Source organism: Phyllobates terribilis, unplaced genomic scaffold (genome assembly GCF_046119375.1).
Source record: "Phyllobates terribilis strain yellow unplaced genomic scaffold, ASM4611937v1 Scaffold_2__4_contigs__length_985480577, whole genome shotgun sequence".
Classification (NCBI taxonomy): Eukaryota; Metazoa; Chordata; class Amphibia; order Anura; family Dendrobatidae; genus Phyllobates; species Phyllobates terribilis.
The window spans coordinates 58,233,345-58,257,720 of NW_027362762.1; the positions used below are offsets into that span (position 1 = coordinate 58,233,345).

The 24,376-nt window shown below is 45.2% G+C and overlaps 1 protein-coding gene across 2 annotated transcripts in view; it reads right to left on the minus strand.

Annotated features, from left to right (window-relative positions):
* DLG2 (discs large MAGUK scaffold protein 2) overlaps positions 1 to 24,376 on the minus strand; it is a 1,666,258-nt gene that overhangs the window by 1,634,872 nt on the left and 7,010 nt on the right. For both annotated transcript variants that reach the window (XM_073661710.1, XM_073661711.1), the window contains exon 2: positions 9,051 to 9,182. In XM_073661710.1, coding sequence (XP_073517811.1) covers positions 9,051 to 9,182 — 132 coding nt within the window. The remainder of the gene's footprint in view (positions 1 to 9,050; positions 9,183 to 24,376) is intronic.

A 24,376-nucleotide genomic window follows, 5' to 3' on the forward strand; every position in this document is an offset into this window, starting at 1 on the left:
TGCTGCAATTTCAATGTTGAGGAGTGTATGTATAAAATCCCCCAATAGGTTGTTCCCTTGGTAGTACTTCACCTCTGATAAGCGGTAATGCAATCATTCTTTGTATTATGAGAAGAAAATTAGCGACAATTACCAAAGTCCAATTTTCTGTCTGGGGGACAAGGTGCCAGCGCAGCCACCCTTGCATGACTTTCAATTGTGTCCACATCCTGACTGTAGATACAGTTGAAAGCAATGATGGAAGAGGGAGCCGTCTTTCAGACGCGAGTACCAAAAGTTAAATTTTGGTCTCATCTGACCACAGCACCTTCCTCCATACATTTGGGGAGTCTCCCATATGTCTTTTGGCAAACTAAAAGTGAGCCTTACAATTTTTGTGTGTAAGTAAAGGCTTTTTTCTGCCCACTCCTCCATAAAAGCCACCTCTATGGAGTGTACGGCTTATTGTGGTTGTATGGACAGATACTCCAGCCTTTGCTTGGGAACTCTGCAGGTCCGTCAGGGTCACCTCTGGTCTCTGCACTGCCTCTCTGATTAATGCCCTCCTTCCCCGGGTTGAAAGTTTTGGTGGGCTCCCTCTCTTGGCAGGTTTGTTGTGGTACCATGTTCTTTCCATTTGATGATAATTGATTTGATGGTGCTCTGGGGGATCATCAGAGATTGGGATATTTTTTTATAACCCAACCCTGACTTGTACTTCTGAACAACTTTGTCCCGGACTTGTTTGGAGATCTCCTTGGTCTTCATGGTGTTGTTGGGAGATCTCCTTGGTCTTCATGGTGCTATTTGGTGATCTCCTTGGTCTTCATGGTGCTGTTGGGAGATCTCCTTGGTCTTCATGGTGTTGTTTGGTGATCTCCTTGGTCTTCATGGTGCTGTTGGGAGATCTCCTTGGTCTTCATGGTGTTGTTTGGTGATCTCCTTGGTCTTCATGGTGTTGTGTGGTTAGTGGTTCCTCTTGCTTAATGGTGTTGTAGCCTCTGTGGCCTTTCAGAAAAAGTTAAGTGTATAATGACATGACATTTGACACTAAGATTGCACACGGGGGGACGTCTTGTCACTAAGCATGGGACTTATGAAGGGAATTGCTTGCACCAGAATTTTTCTGGGGCTTCATAGCAGACGGGGTAAATACATATGCACATGCCAATTTTTGAGTTATTTGATCCCATAAATCTAATTTAGGCTATGTGCCCACGATGCAGAAATGAAGCAGAAAATTTCTGCAGCATTTCTGCATCTCTCTGGCAGAAAAAACGCATGCAGATTGTGCATGCGTTTTTCCTGCAGAATACATGCGGAATACATGCGGATTCACATGCGTTAACGCATGTGTTTCCGTATGCGGACTGACAAGCACTTTTCAGGCGATAGCATCACTTGGAAAGTGCTTGACAACTAGGTCACACTGTATAAATCCATGCAAACGGCATATATAGTGTGACTGTAAAAATAAAAAAAATAAAGCTATACTCACCCCCGATGCCCCGGCGTGTGCTGCAGCGCTCGTCCTGGCTTCTTCCGGGTTGCCGGCACATCGCGAGACAGCCTGCGGTCATCTCAGGTCCTGGAAGGAGAAGTGCTGCAGGGGCCGCCGGACAGGTGAATATAAACTTTATTTATTATTTTATTCTTTTTTTTACAGGTTCTATGGTACCCAGGTCTAGATGAGAGTCTCCTCTCCTCCAGAACTGGGTACCATCCGCACATTGAGACGCATATTATCCGCTTGTACAAATGTACAGACACGGATTCTATGCGTCTCAATGCAAGTCAATGGCGGCGCTTCCGCAAAATTAATGAACATGCTGCGGATTTATTTGCGCTGCAGAAACGCTGCGGAAAAATCCGCAGCATGTGCATTGACATTGCGGAATGCCATTGGGGACCATGGGGTGCGGATTACCATGCGTTTTTGATGCGTTTCCGCTGCGGAAACGCATGAAAAACGCATCGTGTGCACGCAGCCTTAGGCTATGTGCCCACGATGCAGAAATGCTCAGGATTTTTTCCTGAGCGTTTCTGCATCTCTCTGACAGAAAAAAAACGCATGCGGATTGTACATGCGGATTGTACATGAGTTTTTCCTGCTAGGGACATGCGGATGTGAAGCGTTCTTCACATGCATTTCCGCATGCGGGTTGACAAGTGGTGCAGTGAAGTGAGAAAAATATAGGCATAAGGCTGTGTGCCCATGATGCGTTTTTTAAGCGTTTCCGCAGCGGCAAAAACGCTGCAGAAATGCTTAAACGCATGGTAGAAGGTCTGCCATGTTCTGCAATGATAATCCGCATGTGCTGTGCACATGCTGCGGAAATTTCCGCTGCGGATTATCATTGCGGAAAAATACGCAGCACTACCAATTATTTTGCGGAAGAGCTGCATTTTCGCCGCCATTCACTTTCATTTGAACACATGGATTACGCATCACTGCATATGTACATGCGGATATTAAGCGATTCAATGTGCGGATGGTACCTGGGTGTGAAGAAGAGGAGACTCTCCTCCGGACCCGGGTGCCATAGAACATGAAAAAAAAAAAGAATAAAATAAAAAATAAATATTATATTTACCTTCTCATGGCCCCCGGTCTCCTTGTCTTCACTTGCCGGCAGATCGCGGTGGACTCAAGGACCTGCACTGACATCATAGTCATGTGACGGCAGGTCCTTCAGTGTAGTGTACCGCGATCTGCCGGCAAGGGAGAATGGAGCGAAGCAAGACTGCAGGGGCCATCAGTAGGTAAGTATAGATTTATTTTTTATTTTTTACCATCCTTTCTGTCACACTATACATGCTGGTTGCATGGATTTATATAGTGTGACCAAGTTGTTAAGCACTTTCCAAGTGATGCTAAAATCGCTTGGAAAGCGCTTGTCAACCCGCATGCGGAAATGCATGTGAAGAACGCTTCACATCCGCATGTCCCTGGCAGGAAAACGCATGTACAATCCGCATGTACAATCCGCATGCATTTTTTTCTGCCAGGGAGATGCAGAAACGCTCAGGAAAAAATCCGGAGCATTTCTGCATCGTGGGCACACAGCCTTATTAGACTATTTAGTGCTGATGTATCACACAGAAATCGGATTACAAAAATATTTAGGTTAAGTGCACACGATGCAGGAATGCTCAGGATTTTTTCCTGAGCATTTCTGCATCTCCCTGGCAGGAAAAAACGCATGCGGATTGTACATGCGGATTGTACATGCGGATTGTACATGCGGATTGTACATGCGTTTTCCGGCCAGGGACATGCGGATGTGAAGCGGTCTTCACTTTCATTTTCGCATGCGGGTTGACAAGCGCTTCCCAAGCGATTTTAGCATCACTTGGAAAGTGCTTGTCAACTTCACACTATATAAATCCATGCAAACAGCAACCGGCAACCGGAATGGATTTATATAGTGTGTGAATGTCAAAAAATAAAAAATAAATATATACTTTACCCTCTGATGGCATTCGGTGTCCTGCTTCGCTCGGTCCCGGCTACCGGCAGTGAAGACTGAAGGACCTGCCGACGTCAGCATCACGTGACCCGTCACATGACTCTGACGTCAGCGAAGGTCCTTCTTCATTCAACCGCAAAGTGCCGGGAACCAAGCAGGAGCGCTGAGCGGGCCGTCAGAAGGTGAGTATATATATATTTTTTATTTTATTCTTTTTTTTTTTATGGTACCTGGGTCTGGATGAGAGTCCTCTCCTCCACACCCGGGTACCATCCGCACATTAGACCACATGGAATGCGCATCAACATATACAGTGATGCGGATTCCATGCGGTCTAATGCAAGTCAGTGGCGCCAAAAAAGCAGCGTTTCCGCAAAATTAATTGACATGCTGCGGATTTTTGAGCGCAGCGTTTACGCTCCGGAAAAATCCGCATCATGGGCACAGCACATGCGGATTTCAATTGGGGAACATTGCTTCCCTTCTACCATGCGTTTTTCATGCGTTTCCGCGGCGTTTACGCAACTGAAAAAACGCCGCGGAAACGCATTAAAAACGCATCGTGTGAACTCAGCCTTACAGTAATGTACAGTGGCTTCCAAAAGTATTCACCCCCCTTGGTTTTTTACCTATTTTGTAACATTACAACCTGTGTGTAAGGCTGAGTTCACACGATGCGTTTTTAATGCGTTTCCGCGGCGTTTTTGCAGGACACCGGGGGCCATCAGAGGGTAAAGTATATATTTATTTTTTATATTTTGACATTCACACACTATATAAATCCATGCCGGCTGCGTGGATTTATATAGTGTGACCAAGTTGACAAGCACTTTCCAAGTGATGCTAAAATCGCTTGGGAAGCGCTTGTCAACCTGCATGCGAAAATGAAAGTGAAGACCGCTTCATTTCTGCATCTCCCTGGCAGGAAACCGCATGTACAATCCACATGCGTTTTTTCCTGCCAGGGAGATGCAGAAATGCTCAGGAAAAAATCCTGAGCATTTCTGCATCGTGTGCACACAGCCTAACTTATTGAATAGTGAATGAGAGGTAAGACATAGAGCAAGAGAGAAATCTACTGGAAATTGGGGGGATTGATGGGAAATGGGCCATTGGGTTATTATAAGACTGTCATACTAAACTTCAGCAACTAGGAGGGAGGGAAGAACCCAAAACTTCCGCCAGCAGCACCAGGAGAGCCTGTCCAACCCCTGGATAAGTAAAGCAAACACAATATTAGGACGTGGGCTCCATAGGGTCACATCATCCAATGCACGCGGAGGGGTCTTACAGACCATTACTAGGCACCGGACTTCTGCGTCTCATCGCTGGCACACAGAGGGGAGCTGACAGCAATGTCATGATAGCATGGTCCAGTCCCCCTCCCCCCACTTACATAGGAGACCGAGTGGCCCCCGGGGAGATTAATCTTTACCTAATGCCGTATAAGGGGATTAGAGCTATTTGGGGCACATTAATTCCAAGTAAAACATAGAATATTTTATGGAGATGAATCCAAACATAAAACGCCCCCAACATAAACCTCTTTAGTTTATTTCCATTCTCCAAAGCTGATTAACGAGTTAAAGACGCCCTGTACTCCATCTAATAGAATAAACCCGCGTTTCTCCGCGCAAAATATGTTTTCGGTGGGGAAAAGATTCTCTGACGGACTCGTTCCAAACTGAAAGGATGGGGGCATTTACTCAGAATGGGAAACTGTGCGACATATTGGCAGGATCGATGAAGAATAATGATGATGATGATCGCTAGAATTTCGAGTTTCCATTCTTTCTTTTGCAGAAAAGTTTGCAGACTGGTTACACTTTTAGAAAACTTTTGACATGCCAGAAGTTTTGATGGGTGGGGTGTAAGGGTTTGGACCCCACTGATCGGTAAAACAGAGAGGCCGAGCCGCCCATCTCCAGGGTCAGCTGCACTCATCACTCTGCTGGTTTGCTACAATGTATCAGTCTGGAGTCCAGGATGTTTAGGTCACAGAGCATTGTCTACTCCGGATACAATTTGATCCATTTCATAGATTTGAGCAGATGTGTTGCCTCCGAATGTAGAGATCTTGAGAGTTATCGAATGTTCCATTACGTTTTTTTTATCTATAAATCACATGATTTCTAATCTAAAAAAACCTGCTTCTTAAAGGGATTGTCCACTAATGGACAACCCCAGCTTAAAGGGGTTGTTCCATTTCAATTAAATTTCTCTGCAGTTCGCTATGAAAATAAACAAACCCCATCATACCGCACAGAGGGCAAGAACCACTTTGCTTGGACAAATTGAACACAGATTTTCAGCGCAAAAACTTGCAGTGGAAAAAAAAAGTGCAGAATTGCATGTGTGAACACGGCCTTGCTAAAGTTCTATTTTAGTCAGTCTACACTTAGACTAGATGGTCTGAAAATGCACCAAATCTATGACGGTGGCTCACGCTCAGTGATAAATCTGGAGCATCTTCACACTGTCTTGTCTAAGTTTTCTCCTTCTATTAGTTGTATCTCGTGCGACCACCATATTTGTGCTGCATAAATACTAACACTTTTGCAATTAATGAACATGTGGATTACGCTGTTAATAAATACGAAAAGATGTGAGCTACTTAGGTAACATTTTATGATCAAGAAACGTTCAAGACATCCACCAGAAACAACATTGATTGGACCCTAAACTTAAAGGGGTATTCCCATCTCCAAGTTCCTATTCCAATATGTAGTACTTGTAATAATAATATTAGCAAATACCTCCTATTAGAAATGTACTGTAGTATAGTTCTTCTGATTAGCTATGTCTATTTCGTCATGTGCAGGGCATTGCCGGACCTTAGGTATCTATGGTTACGACCACTAGCAATTAGCTAACTAACTGTCACTATATCAGTGGTCGAAACCATGGATACCTAAGGTCCTGCAATGCCTGCACATGAGGAAATAGACATAGCGCATCAGAAGAACTATACTACATTTGTAATTTGAGGTATTTGCTAATATTATTATTACACCTACAACATATTGGGATAGGATCTTGGAGATGGGAATACCCTTTTAAGTACCTCCCCCTCTCATTGTGTCCGACCAGACCCCAAAATGAACTGGAGACAGAGATGGGATCCGGCTTAGCTCCAATTAAAACTTGTCTTAGAAAGATGGGAGCGTAAGAGTGCACGGCCAAATATTGTGTCTCAAATTAGGCCACGACCCAACCTTCCGCAATGCCATACTTCCTTTTTGAGCAACTGAGAAAATAACTTAGAAATAAGGCTGAAGTGCTTTGGGTGTGATTGGAGCACTTCCCGAGCCTTTGACTTTTATTCCATGCCAAGAACCACTTTCTTTTGTATGTCTAACAACTCGCTGGCTGTGTATGCAAAGCTGGTGAGCTGTCAATCAAGCAGAAGAAGGTGGAGCTATTTGGGAGGAAAGAATCAGAGTGCTTTGACCCCGCCCAGAGCACTGGGGTAAAAAGTTGATTTTTCCTGTTTTCATATATAAAAAGTATAGATTGCCTTATGATTCAGAGAGATACATGACCATATAAGAGTTTTGGGGGGCTTAATCGTTAGTTCAGATTTTCTTTAAGGGGCCAACTCTAACTTCCTCCGGTAGGTATCATGGACACAATTAGTATAGGAGCGCCAGGTGCCAATGGTTCCCTCTGCAACTGACCTGTCAGTCTGGCATTGAGCAAGGTCCATGAGACACAAGACCTTTGCTCCCTTCAATCATATTGTACATCATAAGAAATGTTTACAAGCAGTCCTATGTAAAAACATAGAAAAGATACAATGAATGACAAATTACAACTACCACTAACAAGCTCGTCTCTGTGACTGACCGGCTCATTCAATGTTCTTTCTTTTATAGCTATGTGCAGCAGGACTACAACTCCCAGCTTCTTTCCTATAAGAGAGACGACAGTGCAGACCAGACTTTGACGCGGTCTTGGGTTGTCAGCACGGAATTTTACGTAAAATACAATAATAAGCATAAAGAGACTGCAAGAAAAGCAATGAAGAAAGAGAAGGAATCAGATCATCAAAGGAGGAGGGTAAGAGGTAATGTCCCCAAAATTGGGTCAGAATCATCAGCTGATTTGTAAGGCGTTTGTGGATCACAAGACTCGGGCAGGGGGGCACAGATACACAGCGCCCGCAGGTGCACAGGGATATTTTCATCTCTTACGCTGCACATTCAGTTTTTGTTCCGCTCATTTTTGCCTACAAAAGCTAAAACAACTACAGAGAATATATCGTATTTACAGGGATGGTCCAGGATCGTGAAAAAGACATGGCATGTGTCATCCCAGGAACATGCCACCGTGTATGCCAACTTAGTAATATTGCACTAGGTTTGCCATGCTAGAAATGTACCACCATATATGCCATCCAATTAATCCAATGCATCTATTATGCTGCCAAGTATGCCATCCCAGCAACATGCCAGTCCTACTAATATGCCACCAAATACGCCAAACTAAAAATATATCACACTAATAATGTGTCAAGAAAAAAGGAGCAATCAGGTCAACTGTACGGGTGGACGGCAAAATACTCCAGTAATAGCAACAGTCCAAGCGATAACCGGCACTCACATCTTCTTAAACTAATTGCCTTATTGATCCAGTAGTATAAAAGGCACAAAAAATGGTTGAACACAGCAGCACAAAAACTAAAAAGGCAGAAAAGAAATATCCGCTGCGCTCCCAGGCAACATGTTCCAGACCTGCATGATCCTTTGTCAAGCCAAACCAGAACTATGCAGGTCTGGAACATGTTGCCTGGGAGCGCAGTGGATATTTCTTTTCTACCTTTTTAGTTTTTGTGCTGCTGTGCTCAACCATTTTTTGCACCTTTTATACTACTGGATCAATAAGGCAATTATTTTAAGAAGATGTGAGTTCTGGCTACATGTCCCAATGTATGTCATCTAATATGCCACCTTATATGTCATCCTAGAAATATTTCAGTGAGCATGCCACTATGATAATATGCCACCTACGCCATACTAGAGATAGGCCACCAACCATACAGTCATAATCATGAATAGTGGAGTAGTAGTATGCCACCACAAGTGTGCCATCCGGGTATTTTACTACCGTGAACGCAATGTATTATGTCACCAAATATGCCATCGTAGTAATATAAAATCACATATGCCGCCAAATATGCCAACGTAGTATAATATCCCCATGTATGCCATCCTAGAAACATGTCACCGAAAATGGCACTTTAATAATATGCCAAGTGTACCATCCAAATAATATGCAAACAAAATACTATGAACCAATGTATGTAAAATAATTTGGCAATAAATATGCTGTCCTAGTAAAATGTACCAATATGTGCCCTCCTTGAAATATCTCACCCAACTTGCCACCACTTATGCACCTAGGCCACTATACAATATGCCACCTAAGCAACATACCGCCATCTAGTCTCTTGATATGCCAACATTGCATCCTGGAAATATCTTGCACTGCTCCCTGCAATTTAAAGTTTTCCTTCAGTGCCCTTATGCCCATTTTACTCAGCACCTATGGCTCATCGTGGGCATCACCAGCCTCACCCGTCAGCCTTGTGCGGCCGCTTACCTATTAATGCTTGGAACAGGTTACTTCTGAACATACAGATGACCTTCTGGATCGCCTGCCGGAGCTGCCACTCCTCCGGCTTCTGCAACCGGCGGCAGTATCCCTCCAGGAGTGACAGCGCTCGCTCAGTGTCTGGAAGGAAAGAGGAAGAAAACTGAACAACACAAGATCTGAGGATACAAAGAGTTAAACTTTCCCCAATTAATCCCATTCCCATCTGAGCCAATTTTAAATTTTTGCACTCTCCCCCTCCCCCCTTCTTCTGAGAGCCAAAACTTTTTTATTTCTCCATAGACGTGGTCGAATGAGGGCTTGCTTATGGCAGGACGAGTTGTAGTTTTGAATGACGCCATTTATTTAATCGTATAATCTACTGGAAAATGAGAAAAAATCCAAACTGGGTAAAATGGTGAAAAAAAATGCACATTTTTAATTTTGTTTTAGTTACAATATGGGATTAATATTATGGAAGTACAAAGCTGGCGGTGATGGGGGGTCCTTCAGTAGAGCGCTGGGCACCGGATCAATCGTGTCACTTAACTGTTGCTGTCAGTGATTGATAAGTAGTTAAACAGCAGAGATCAGAGCTACTCAGATCGCTGCTGTTAGAGGTAGGTGTGGGCTGTATAACACAGCTGGTATCTGCCATGTATGCAACAGGTTCAGCTCCTGTGCCTGCTCCATACACCTGAACCCGACATGCGATGTAAAAATATGTCACATGTTGGGAAGGAATTAAAGGAATAATAAAATTGTCTTATATCTAGTGCACGGCCTGAGGAGGCTGTAGAGCAGTTCTTAACTTTAGACAGTATCCCTTGCCAAATAAGCAAATCACAAAGTTTCCCCCCATCTGGAACTTTCAGTGATCATCTGGAAACCAGATAGTAAGTGTTCCCTAAAAATGAAGAAAAACACGTGGAGGAAATAAGTGCAGGATAGAAGCTGTGCAGAGCTCACATCCAGTCTATATTACTGGGAGGGACACTCCCACAAGAGAAAAAGTGGACACTTGGATCAGGCGGCAAATTGCATGTCAGGAGGTCAGAAATTGAATAATGGAAGGAAGATTGCAGACTGAAACTTGCAATTTTATTAATTTAAAGGGAATCCATCAGCAGGTTTTAAGTATGTAATATGTTAACAGCATAGTGTAGAGGCACAGACCCTGATTCTAGCGATGTGTCACTTAGTTTACTGGGTGCAGAAGATTTCTTTGGTGCAGATCTAGCAGAGCTCAGAATGCTGAGCCCTGCATAACCCCGCCCACACCAGTGATTGGCTGATTACTGTGTACATATTGTATCGTTGGGGTGTGGTTGGACTACCAGGCACAAGACCAGTTGTCCTGTAGTGATAATATTCTACTGATAAAACACTGATTGTATTGAAACAGCAACACACAGCCAGTAAGTGACATCCCTGGAATAAGGGTTTCTGTCCCTACATGATGCTGCTCTCAAATTACATATAAAAACTTGCTGACAAATTCCCTTTAAGGTCACTATAAACTAACATACGAATAAAATCAATTCCCATGTCAAAAGTGTCCATAGCCTTTAAATGTAAGTAAAGCATGGATGGGCTATGTTCCCGAGAGCAGATGTCCTTACAAAACCTCTATACATTCCTGCTCATGTAAAGTAAGGGGTCCTAAATTATCCAAATGCCTGAATAAGGTGACTAATGACAAAATGTATAACAGCTATAATATAACCAGGGATGTGTCTATCTGTCCAAAGCCTCTATAAACTGCGCCTGCGCAGTTTGGCCTCAGACTCAAGGACACATCCACATCCTAGACAGGGATGAGGAGTGTGGCGCCTGAGATCGCGGTATGCGTAGGCACTGAACGCATACTGCGATCTCAGGCACCATAAGCACATACCGGCCCGGGAGGAGTGTGGCTGCAGCGCCTCTGTTCGGGCCTGGGAGGAGGAGTGTGGAGTCTGAATCGGCGCATGCGTATAGCGCACTGTCCGGTGCAGTTTTAGTGAAGACACATTTGCAGTGTGTCTTCAACAAAATGGTGCCAGACAGTGCGGCATGTGCAAGTGCCGATTCCGGCGCCATTTTAGTAAAATAACCCAGGTGACACGCTGCAGGGGAGCGATGGAAAGGGGAGTATGATTGTTTTTTTATTTAATTTATGAATGGGTGGGAGGGACATATACCAGGATGGAAGGGACAGATAACAGAATGGGGTCACAAATACCAGGATGGGGGAGTATATGCCAGTATGGGAGCGCATATACCAGTATGGGGGAGAAAATACCAGTATGGGGGAGCATATACCAGGATGGGGGAGCATATAGCAGGATGGGGGAGCACATACTAGGATAGGGGGACCAAATACCAGGATGGGGGAGCATATACCAGTATGGGGGTGCAAATACCAGGATGGGTGAGCATATACCAGTATGGGGGACCATATACCAGCATGGGGGAGCATATACCAGGATGGGGAAGCAGAATGGGGGAGCATATACCAGGATGGGGGAGCATATACCAGGATGGGGGAGCATATACCAGGATGGGAGAGCATATACCAGGATGGGAGAGCATATACCAGGATGGGGGACCAGGATGGGGGAGCATATACTAGGATAGGGGAGCATATACTAGAATGGGAGGGACATATACCAGGATGGGGGGGCCAGGATGGAGGAGCCATATACCAGGATGGAGGAACATATACCAGGACGCAGGAGCATATACCAGGATGGGGGTGCAAACACTAGTATGGGTGAGCATATATCAGGATGGGGGAGCATATACCAGTATGGGGGACAATATACCAGCATGGTGGAGCATATACCAGCATGAGGGAGCATATACCAAGATGGGGAAGCAGGATGGGGGAGCATATACCAGGATGGGGAGAGTATATACCAGGATGGGGGAGCATATACTAGGATGGGGGCACAAATACCAGGATAGGGGAGCATATACCGGGGTGGGGAAGCATATACTAGGATGGGGGAGCATATACCAGGATGGGGGCACAAATATACCAGTATGGGGGCACAAATATACCAGGATGGGGGGCCAGGATGGGGGACCATATACTAGGAGGGGGGAGCATATACTAGAATGGGAGGGACATATACCAGGATGGGGGACCAGGATGGGGGAGCATATATCAGGATGGGGGAGCATATATTAGGATGGGAGGGACATATACCAGGATGGAGGAGTATATACCAGGATGGGGGACCAGGATGAGGGAACATATACCAGGATGGGGGCAGAAATACCAGGATGGGGGATCAGGATTGGGGAGCATATACCAGGATGGGGAGCAGGATGGGGAGCATATACCAGGATGGGGGAGCAAATACCAGGATGGGGGAGCATATATCAGGATGGGGGACCAGGAATGGATAGCATATTCCAGGATGGGGGGAGCATATACCAGGATGAAGAAGGATATACCAGGATGGGGGAGCATGGACCAGGATGGGGGAGCATATTCCAGGATAGGGGACCATATACCAATAAAAATGCTCCCCACCCTGGCGTAGAAAGGGCTCAATAGCTAGTTAGATATATAGTAGGTAGAAAGATAGATAATCAGATAGATATGCAATAGATGGATGGATAGAGAGGACATGGATAGCTAAATAGTTAATAAATATGAGATAGATAAAAAAAAAAATCAAGAAAATCCCATTGTATGATTTTTACCTAATTAATTAGCATTTTGCTACATGAAATACGCATTTGATACAATAGAAAAGCAGAACTTAATATTTGGTACAGAAACCTTTGTTTGCAATTACAGAGGTCATACATTTCCAGTCGTTGTTCAACAAATTTGCACACACTGCAGCAGCGATTTTGGCCCATTCCTCCATACAGATCTTCTCTCCTGATCTTTCAGGTTTCGGGCTGTTGCTGGGCAACATTGAGTTTCAGCTCCCTCCAAAGATTTTCTATTGGGTTCAGGTCTGGAGACTGGCTAGGCCACTACAGGACCTTGAAATGCTTCTTGCGGAGCCACTCCTTAGTTGCCCTGGCTGTGTGTTTCGGGTCATTGTCATGCTGGAAGACCCAACCAAGACCCATATTCAATGCTCTTACTGAGGGAAGGAGGTTGTTGGCCAAAATCTCGTGATACATGACTCCATCCATCCTCCCTTCAATACAGTGCAGTCATCCTGTCCCTTTTGAAGAAAAGCACCACCAAAATATGTTTCCCCTGCCATGCTTGATGGTTGGGACGGTGTTTTTGGGGTTGTACTCATCTTCTTCCTCCAAACACGGCGAGTGGAGTTGATACCAAAAAATTCTATTTTGATCTCATCTGACCACATGACCTCCCATGCCTCCTCAGGATCATCCAGATGGTCATTGGAGAACTTCAAATGGGCCTGAACATGTGCTGGCATGAGCAGGGGACCCTGTGTGTCCTGCTGTCAGGATTTCTGTTGTCCTTCTACAGTTTGACCACTAGTGGCCGCTATTGTTCACTTTAATAATTGTGCTGCAATTTCATTCCTTTCCACTGGAAGCTGCTGTTGTGTTCTACAATTGCCTTTTACTAAGGTAGCGGATTCTGTGGAATCCATCTTGTTTCCTGTTTGGGCCTACTTAAAGCCACATGGATCTTTCATACATTGCTTGAGTATTGTGTCTAGCTGTTTAGCCTAGCCCCAGTCTGCAGCTCTGAACTGTCTTACCCAGACTGTTCCTACCTATCTACGGATTGTTTCCTACAACTCCTTTGCTAACTCCAAGAACATCTACTACCTCTTGCTGTTCCTGCTTGTGCTCCTTCGGCCACTGGATTCCAGCAGTGCCAAGCCAGTATCGTAACATCTGCAGGATTTTAATCCATGATGGCGCAGTTGTCACGCACAGTGTTGGAAAGACAAAGTGCAACACGAAGGGATGAGGGGAATGGAGCACAAACACTAAGGACAGAGGGGTTGGAGACCTCCTAGGCTGATTTGATTTCACCCTGTCCTTCGTTACCATCCTTATACTGGTTGCTCATCAATCACCGAGCAGGAACCTAAAACCCTGTCTCTCCCTAGAGCTAGGGTCTGGCTAGGGTACGGGGGGATGAGCGCTAGTCAGTCCCCACTAACACTAAAGACAGCAAGGGGAGACAGACAAGGAGGAAGTAGCTTAGCTTGAGTTGATTTCAGAGAGATTGCACACACGTCTTCCTAGAGGTTGGAGTGTGATTGAGTGTGTGGACAGGTGTCTTTTATACAGGTAAAGAGTTCAAACAGGGGCAATTAATACAGGTAATGAGTGCAGAGTAGGAGGGCTTCTTAACCTTTTCCCGACATGCGCCTCATATATACACGACTTTGCGGGAGCTGCATTCCGGCAAAGAGCAGTATATATATGGCGCCGTGTTCGCGCGGGCTCACGCTGAGCACCGCCATGATCGAGTGTGGGTGTCAGCTCTATGTGAGAGCTGACACCCCGCAGCAATGGCTATGATCGGTGCTGTCACTGTCAAAAGTGACAGCAACATAGCGGGGTATCACAGAGGGAGTGACCTCCGTCTTTGCTTCCATCAGCACAATGCGATGCAATTGCGTTGTGCTCATGCCTCTATGGTGACCCTCGGTTCCAAAATGGCCACAGGGTCCTTCAGGGTCTTCAGGGAAGGTGGCCTGTCAGCGCCTGCTCAGAGAGCAGGAGCCGAGATGCCTCCTCCCTGCCAGTCAGACGCTGATCTGATGCTCTGCAGTGCAGATGCATTGCAGAGTATCAGATTAGTGATCAGGACAGGGAAAGCTGATGTCCCATCCTGGAACAAGGTAAAAAAGTAAAAAGAAAAGTTAATAAAAATTCTAAAAATATATAAAAAAAAAAATCATAAAATAAAAAATACTAATTCAATAAATACATTTATCTGTGTAAAACAAAATATAAACAAAAAAGTACACATATTTGGTATCGCCGCATCCGCAACGATCTGACCTATAAAACACTGAAAAAATATATGAAAAACAAGGCAAAAAACTATGCTTTATCACCATACTGCTGACCAAAAAGTGTGGTATGATGATAAAGTGCAATAAAACGCGATCAAAAAGACAAATGTAAATAAAAATTGTATCACTGAAAACGTCATCTTGTCCCGCAAAAAACAAGCTGCCATACAGCTCCATCAGCGGAAAAATAAAAGCATTCCTGTAACGATGAGAGCCTGCCTAACTTACAGGTGCATGTCTCCAGAAGCACGAGCTGGGCACAACGTACTGGGCACTACAACGTACTGGGCACTACAACGTACTGGGCACTACAACGTACTGGGCACTACAACGTACTGGGCACTACAACGTACTGGTCACTATAACGGCAGCTTGGAATTTTCTCTCAGCAGCATCCACTGCTGCTTGTTTCTGGAAAACACCCATGAAGTCAAAATCGTCACTACAACAGTAGATGAATTTACAAATGGGTATAATTCAAAAATGGGGCACTTGAGGGGGATTCTGCTCTTTTAGCATGTATGGGTTCTGTATATGGAGTCCGCAAGCTATTCTAGGAAAATCTGTGCTCCAGGAGGCAAAAAGTGCTCCATCCAGTACTGCACAGCCATGCAGTATTTCTACATTCAGCAGAAATTGTGGGACAATTTTTGGTGCCATTTGTACCTATTTCCCAGTGTGAAAATGTAAAATCTGGGGCTAAAACAACATTTTGGTGGTAAAAATTTAATTATTTTTTCTTCACTGCCCGATGGTATAAAATGCTGTGACACACCTGTGTTGTCAATATGATCACTGCACTGCTAGATGAATTAATTGAGAGGTGTAGTTTGCTAATGGGGTCACTTATGGGGGGGTTCTGCTGTTCTGGCATCTCAGGGGCTCTACCAAAGTGACGTGGCACCCTCAAAACAGTCCACCAAAATCTGAACACCAATATGGCATTTCTTCCCTTCTGAGCTTTGCACTATGCCTCAAAGGTAGTTTTCGACCACATATCTGCATACTCAGGAGAAATTCACAACAAATTTTGGGGTCCATTTTCTCTTGTTACTCTTGTGAAAATACAAAATTTGGGGATAAAAAAAACATTTTTTGTGGGAAAAATTCGTTTTTTTTTTTATTTTCATGGCTCAATGTTATAAACTTCTGTGAAGCACCTGGGGGCTTAAGGTGCTCACCACACATCTAGATAAGTTTCCTAAGGGGTCTAGTTTCCAAGGGTTTCCACTGTTTAGGCACATCAGGGGCTCTCCATCCGCGACATGGCGTACTCTAATCATTCCAGCAAATTTGGCATTCAAAGAGTCAAATGGCACTCATTTATTTCCAAGCCCTGCCGTGCGCCCAAACAGTAGTTTTCATCCACATATTGGGTATCGGTGTACTCAGGAGAAATTGCACAACAAATTGTATGGTGCAGTTTGTCCTGCTACCCTAGTGAAAATGCAAAATTTGGGACTAAAAAAAAATATTTTCGTGGGAAAAATGTGATTTATTTTCACGACTCAACGTTAGAAATTTCTGTGAAGCACCTGGGGATCCAGGGTGCTCACCACACATCTAGATAAGTTCCCTGAGAATTCTAGTTTCCAAAATGGGGTCACTTGTGGGGTTTTTTCACTGTTTAGGCACATCAGGGGCTCTCCAAACGCAACATGGTGTCTGCTAATTATTCAGACAAATTTTACATTCAAAAAGTCAAATGGCACTCGTTCCCTTCCGAACCCTGCCATGTGCCCAAACTGTGGTTTTCCCCCACATCTTGGGTATCGGTGTGCTCAGGAGAAATTGCACAACAAATTTTGGGGTCCATTTTCTCCTCTTACCCTTGTGAAAGTAAAAAAAAAAAAAAAATGGGTCTAAAGTAATTTTTTTGTGAAAAAAAGTTAAATGTTTTTTTTCCTTCCACATTCCATTATTTCCTGTGAAGCACCTGAAGGGTTAATAAACTTCTTGAATGTGGTTTTGAGCACCTTGAGGGGTGCAGTTTTTAGAATGGTGTCACTTTTGGGTGTTTTCTGTCATATAGACCCCTCAATGTCACTTCAAATATGATGTGGTTCCTAAAAAAAATGGTTTTGTAAATTTTGTTGTAAAAAATGAGAAATCGCTGGTCAACTTTTAACCCTTATAGCTCCCTAACAAAAAAAAAAAAATGTTTCCAAAATTGTGCTGATGTAAAGTAGACATGTGGGAAATGATATTTATGAACTAATTTGTGTGACCTCTCTCTCTGATTTAAGGGCATAAGAAGTCAAAGTTTGAAAATTGCAAAAATTTTCACATTTTTCACCAAATTTTCCAATTTTGTTCACAAATAAACATAAGTCATACCAAAGAAAAATGACCACTATCATGAAGTACAATATTGAAAGGGTTAAAGAGAGCGAGAATTCTTGCTGGTTGGTAGGTGAGCAAATACTTATTTCATGCAATAAGATGCAATTTAATTATGTAAAAATGTGATTTTGTGGATTTTGTTTTTAGATTTTGTCTCTCACAGATGAAGTGACCTACGATATAAATTACAGACCTCTCCATTCTTTGTAGGTGGGAAAACTTGCAAAATCGGCAGCGTATCAAATACTTATTTTCCCCACTAAATATAGATAATATATAGATAGATGAAATCAGTGCCTGGTCCTGTAATTCCCCCTACAATCCACCCGTCTGGTGCAGACAGTACAGGATATTTCTTCTAGATCGGCACCAGCAACAGAAGAGCAGTAATGTTCAGACGCAGCAGACACATTAAGATCTGGTGCTACATTCATCCTGCTCTCTCCTTTTCATTGCCCTCGTTGGCTTTTTCTACTCCAGCGATTTACATCATTTTAGATTCATGTTCCAGATGACTAGTTATGTAATGAACAAAGAGATTACGGTCGGACCAAACCCAGCACGAGGATTTACAGCCTAAATGTGGAGCCAATTAACCAGATTATCTACAACGATGGCAAAGACGTCCCATCAGCTTGTGTGTACAGTGTATGGGGATGATTGGAGATAAAGATGAATATTAGGTAGATAGATAATAGATGATAGATAGATAGATAGATAGATAGATAGATAGATATGGGATAGATAGATAATAGATAGATAGATAGATATGGGCTACATAAAAAAAAATTAAAGACAGATTTAAGAAATAGAAGGTAATTATGAGGTCAAAAGAAGGGGAGGAGGGGTATGCAGCTGAAGTACAGGATGCAGCTGATGTAGGGGATGTGATAGGGTCACTGACAATGTATATGAGGGGAGATATGTATCGCGAAGATTGCTATCTTCTGTGAAGTGAAAACCCAGAAGTTTCTCTCCAGCATGTTATGACTCAGCATTTAATCTTAATTAAAAGCACCATGGAATAAATGGCGTTATAATAATAAATAATAAATTATTATCCAGATGTCTATTTTCAATAGGCCAGGAGACATAGGCTATTGCCTGAATGTTGACTATTGAATTTATGTGTTTTCTCTTTGGTTGGTCAAGACACATGGACTATAGGCATAGGAGTGTGAATGTTGACTCTTCTTGTAGAGTGAATTGATATTTGTAAATTGTTGAATGGCTGCTATTCACTTCTTATATCAGCTCCTGCAGTTAATAGTACTGTTATCTTTGCAAGACAGTAACACAGGGTTATGGAACAATCGGTATTTGCTAATATGTTGATTATCCATTATATAAGTCCATGTAGCTTGTTGACCTGCAAATCAGAGGAGGACAAACTAGTTAGATTTATTAAGCACTCAAACAATGTGAGTTAATCTCATCACACCTTCCCCTTGACCTGTGGAGGATGGCTTGAAGGACAGTTGTGAACTATAAAACGGGAACTGCCTCTCTTCCAAGAGAGTGACTTGACAGACCACAGCCAGGAAGATTCTACAAAACAACAGCCAGGACACCATGGCTCCACTAAGAGGGACACCGATTTGACATTCTACAGGATTCCACCCTTAAGGACCACGAGCCCTAGCTGGAAGAATACAGATCTGCCCTATTGACCGTCATCGAACCCATGAATAAGTTTGGGGAAGACAGGTTGGGACCCTACGGTACCTGGCCCCATGGAGACGTTGGGGAAACCAGTGTGGGACGCTCTGGTCACCTGGCCCCATGGAGATATTTCGGAAAGCCGGGATGGGACCCTCTGGTCACCTGGCCCCATTTGGGAAAGCAAGGCTGGGACCCTCGGGTCACCTGACCCCATTTGGGAAAGCAAAGCTGGGACCCTCGGGTCACCTGACCCCATGGAGACGTTTGGAGAAGCCAGGTTGGGACCCTCCAGTCACTTGGCCCCATGGAGACATTCAGAGAAGTCATGTACCTCAATGGACTGTTGGCTTTTTAAGCTTGTCGTTATCTCCTCTCTATGAGTGCCCGTCAAAAGTGGGGTGCCACTGGTGGGTCTAGTGGAAACTAGAAGCCCCGAAGTCGCAGCTGCTCTAATCCCGGTGAGTCAGCGGAAGGAAGAGATTCTGTAATGTTGCACTATCTTGGGTATTTTCTGGGACTATATGTTATTGTCTACCCTCACCCTGTGTTGTCTGAGTAGTATTATGCCCACGGGAAAAGGAGAGTGGGTGTTCAGTGGGATGAGCCCTGGTCCATACGGTCTCGGGCCAGTGGATGAGAGCACACACTGACCCCCGTGTCTCCACAACAGGGTTGGGCTTTTCTGTGAGTGGCTGTAATAGATGGGAGGGACGGTCACTCACCATACCTCCACTCCAAGGGTGTGGTTCGGCAAATTAAATGTCCGGCTATTGAGTTTTTTCTCTGTCTGCATGTCTGGAGGTAGGAAGCTCCAGAGAAGTGTTTATGTGCAACTGTGCTGGACTTTGTTGATTGTACCCTGAGCGGACGGATTCCCACAGGCATATGGACTGTACTATACATTATCTTTTTGTTTCCTGGTTTTGCCAGAAAGGCCATGTTTATTTTGTTGAACCCTGAACTGGTTTATGCCATGATTTAAATAAACCAGCAGAAGAAACGTTCCTGTGTCTACCTCTGGGAACTGCTGAGTGAGTCGCATTAGCACATGGGATACAGCTGAAGTAGGATATGCAGCTGAAGGAGGGGATACCTCCGTTGGGGGGGATACAGCTGATGTAAGGGACGCAGCTGAACTAGGGGAATGCAGCTGAACTAGGGGGGATGCAGCTGAACTAGGGGGGATGCAGCTGAACTAGGGGAATGCAGCTGAACTAGGTGAATGCAGCTGAACTAGGTGAATGCAGCTGAACTAGGGGAATGCAGCTGAACTAGGGGAATGCAGCTGAAGTAGGAGATGCAGCTGAACTAGAGGGGATGCAGCTGAACTAGGGGGGGGGGGGAAGCAGCTGAACTAGGGGGGGGGATGCAGCTGAACTAGGGGGTGCAGCTGAACTAGGGGGTGCAGCTGAGGTAGGGGGATGCCGATGAAGTAGAGGGATGCAGCTGAACTAGGGGGATGCAGCTGAACTAGGGGGATGCAGCTGAACTAGGGGGATGCAGCTGAACTAGGGGGATGCAGCTGAAGTAGGGGAATGCAGCTGAAGTAGGGGAATGCAGCTGAAGTAGGGGAATGCAGCTGAAGTAGGGGAATGCAGCTGAAGTAGGGGAATGCAGCTGAAGTAGGGGGATGCAGATGAACTAGGGGGATGCAGATGAACTAGGGGGATGCAGATGAACTAGGGGGATGCAGATGAACTAGGGGGATGCAGATGAACTAGGGGGATGCAGCTGAAGTATTCAGATGTAGCTGTAATAGGGAGTAGCAGCTGTTTTAGAATAACCCACGTCAAAAGATAGCATGGGAACTAAAAAGCCAGAGTTAGTCAAAAGAAAATGTACTATCTTGGGACAACTATCTTGGACACGGACTGAATCTGTGTGTTCTTTCATCTAAGCTTGAGAAGGTGAGGAATTCCTGAAGGAAGACCTGCTGCAGGCTGCAATAGAACTGTGTGGTGGGAGAAGAATGACCAAAATCTGCCACTGGACATGAAGATAATGTCCCCATGCAACTCTAAAATTGCAAGTAGAGACCTTTACAATGTATAAAAATACAAAATAATAGAAACCATAAAAAATGTATAAAAAATACAGCGAGTTTCAAAACCGATCTGGTACATTCTTTAGCTATTTCACTAAGGAGACAGATCGGTTATGTAACGCGTCAAACTTTGATTTGTTTTTACGGAATAAATATACTTTTTTCACAACATATATCCCTGTGTGTTTCAATCACATTTTGCTATTAGCCTTTCAAAACTGCAACTAGTTTCAGCTCTGTAGATGGAGTGGAGGCCCCGTGAGTTTCATCATTTTCAGTTTTGTGCGTGAAGTCGTTGAACTACATTTGATGCAATTTTAATGCATTTTATCATTTGTATCACACAGATTTGCACTGTGGAGCGTTTTCATGATTTTATTGCCTTTGAAAACTATGAGAAACTGAAACAGAAAACCAACTGGGAGATTGTATCACTTTTCATTTGCCAGAACTGTGGAAATATTTCTATATACTTCATTTCATTTCACACTTCGGTTTTGTCATTTTAATCCATTTACTGCCAAGGACTTTGCAAGTGATAGCGAGAAGATTAGTAGCCTGGTATCGTGATCACTTCCCCGGTACATCCACCACAGACCCCAGGGAGGGGTGATACATTTGGGATCACGGTGGCTCAGTGATTAGCACTGAGGTCCTGGGGTTCCACCAAGGACAACATCTGCAAGGAGTTTCTATGTCTTCCCCACGTTTTGTGAGTTTTCTCCTCACTTCAAAGACATCCTGATAGGAAATATAGATTGTGAGCCTCAATGGGGACAGTGATGATATCTATACAGCGCTGTGGCTTAATGGCGCTATATAAGTGAGTACAATACTCTCTCTCTGTCCTTCATGTGTAGTACAGGGTCTGTCACTCTCTACCTCTCCTCCATGTGTAGTGTGGGGTCTGTCACTCTCTACCTCTCCTCCATGTGTAGTGTGGGATCTGTCACTCTCTACCTGTTCTCCATGTGTAGTGTGGGGTCTGTCACTCTCTACCTGTCCTCCATGTGTAGTGCGGGGGTCTGTCACTTTCTACCTGTCCTCCATGTGTAGTGTGGGGGTCTGTCACTCTCTACCTGTCCTCCATGTGTAGTGTGGGGGTCTGTCACTCTCTACCTGTCCTCCATGTGTAGTGTGGGGTCTGTCACTCTCTACCTGTCCTCCATGTGTAGTGTGGGGGTCTGTCACTCTCTACCTGTCCTCCATGTGTAGTGTGGGATCTGTCACTCTCTACCTGTTCTCCATGTGTAGTGCGGGGTCTGTCACTCTCTACCTGTCCTCCATATGTAGTGCGGGGTCTGTCACTCTCTACCTCTCCTCCATGTGTAGTGTGGGGTCTGTCACTCTCTACCTGTTCTCCATGTGTAGTGCGGGATCTGTCACTCTCTACCTGTCCTCCATGTGTAGTGTGGGGTCTGTCACTCTCTCTCTACCTGTCCTCCATGTGTAGTGTGGGGTCTGTCACTCTCTCTCTACCTGTCCTCCTTGTGTAGTGCGGGGTCTGTCACTCTCTACCTGTCCTCCATGTGTAGTGTGGGGTCTGTCACTCTCTACCTGTCCTCCATGTGTAGTGTGGGGTCTGTCACTCTCTCTCTACCTGTCCTCCATGTGTAGTGTGGAGTATGTCACTCTCTACCTGTCCTCCATGTGTAGTGCGGGGTCTGTCACTCTCTACCTGTCCTCCATGTGTAGTGCGGGGTCTGTCTCTCTCTCTACCTGTCCTCCATGTGTAGTGTGGGGTCTGTCACTCTCTACCTGTCCTCCATGTGCAGTGTGGGGTCTGTCACTCTCTACCTGTCCTCCATGTGTAGTGCGGGGTCTGTCACTCTCTACCTGTCCTCCATGTGTAGTGCGGGGTCTGTCACTCTCTACCTGTCCTCCATGTGTAGTGTGGGGTCTGTCACTCTCTCTCTACCTGTCCTCCATGTGTAGTGTGGGGTCTGTCACTCTCTACCTGTCCTCCTTGTGTAGTGTGGGGTCTGTCACTCTCTCTCTACCTGTCCTCCATGTGTAGTGTGGGGTCTGTCACTCTCTACCTGTCCTCCATGTGTAGTGTGGGGTCTGTCACTCTCTACCTGTCCTCCATGTGTAGTGTGGGGTCTGTCACTCTCTACCTCTCCTCCATGTGTAGTGTGGGATCTGTCACTCTCTACCTGTTCTCCATGTGTAGTGTGGGGTCTGTCACTCTCTACCTGTCCTCCATGTGTAGTGCGGGGGTCTGTCACTTTCTACCTGTCCTCCATGTGTAGTGTGGGGGTCTGTCACTCTCTACCTGTCCTCCATGTGTAGTGTGGGGGTCTGTCACTCTCTACCTGTCCTCCATGTGTAGTGTGGGGTCTGTCACTCTCTACCTGTCCTCCATGTGTAGTGTGGGGGTCTGTCACTCTCTACCTGTCCTCCATGTGTAGTGTGGGGGTCTGTCACTCTCTACCTGTCCTCCATGTGTAGTGTGGGGGTCTGTCACTCTCTACCTGTCCTCCATGTGTAGTGTGGGGTCTGTCACTCTCTACCTGTCCTCCATGTGTAGTGTGGGGTCTGTCACTCTCTACCTGTCCTCCATGTGTAGTGTGGGGGTCTGTCACTCTCTACCTGTCCTCCATGTGTAGTGTGGGATCTGTCACTCTCTACCTGTTCTCCATGTGTAGTGCGGGGTCTGTCACTCTCTACCTGTCCTCCATATGTAGTGCGGGGTCTGTCACTCTCTACCTCTCCTCCATGTGTAGTGTGGGGTCTGTCACTCTCTACCTGTTCTCCATGTGTAGTGCGGGATCTGTCACTCTCTACCTGTCCTCCATGTGTAGTGTGGGGTCTGTCACTCTCTCTCTACCTGTCCTCCATGTGTAGTGTGGGGTCTGTCACTCTCTCTCTACCTGTCCTCCTTGTGTAGTGCGGGGTCTGTCACTCTCTACCTGTCCTCCATGTGTAGTGTGGGGTCTGTCACTCTCTACCTGTCCTCCATGTGTAGTGTGGGGTCTGTCACTCTCTCTCTACCTGTCCTCCATGTGTAGTGTGGAGTATGTCACTCTCTACCTGTCCTCCATGTGTAGTGCGGGGTCTGTCACTCTCTACCTGTCCTCCATGTGTAGTGCGGGGTCTGTCTCTCTCTCTACCTGTCCTCCATGTGTAGTGTGGGGTCTGTCACTCTCTACCTGTCCTCCATGTGCAGTGTGGGGTCTGTCACTCTCTACCTGTCCTCCATGTGTAGTGCGGGGTCTGTCACTCTCTACCTGTCCTCCATGTGTAGTGCGGGGTCTGTCACTCTCTACCTGTCCTCCATGTGTAGTGTGGGGTCTGTCACTCTCTCTCTACCTGTCCTC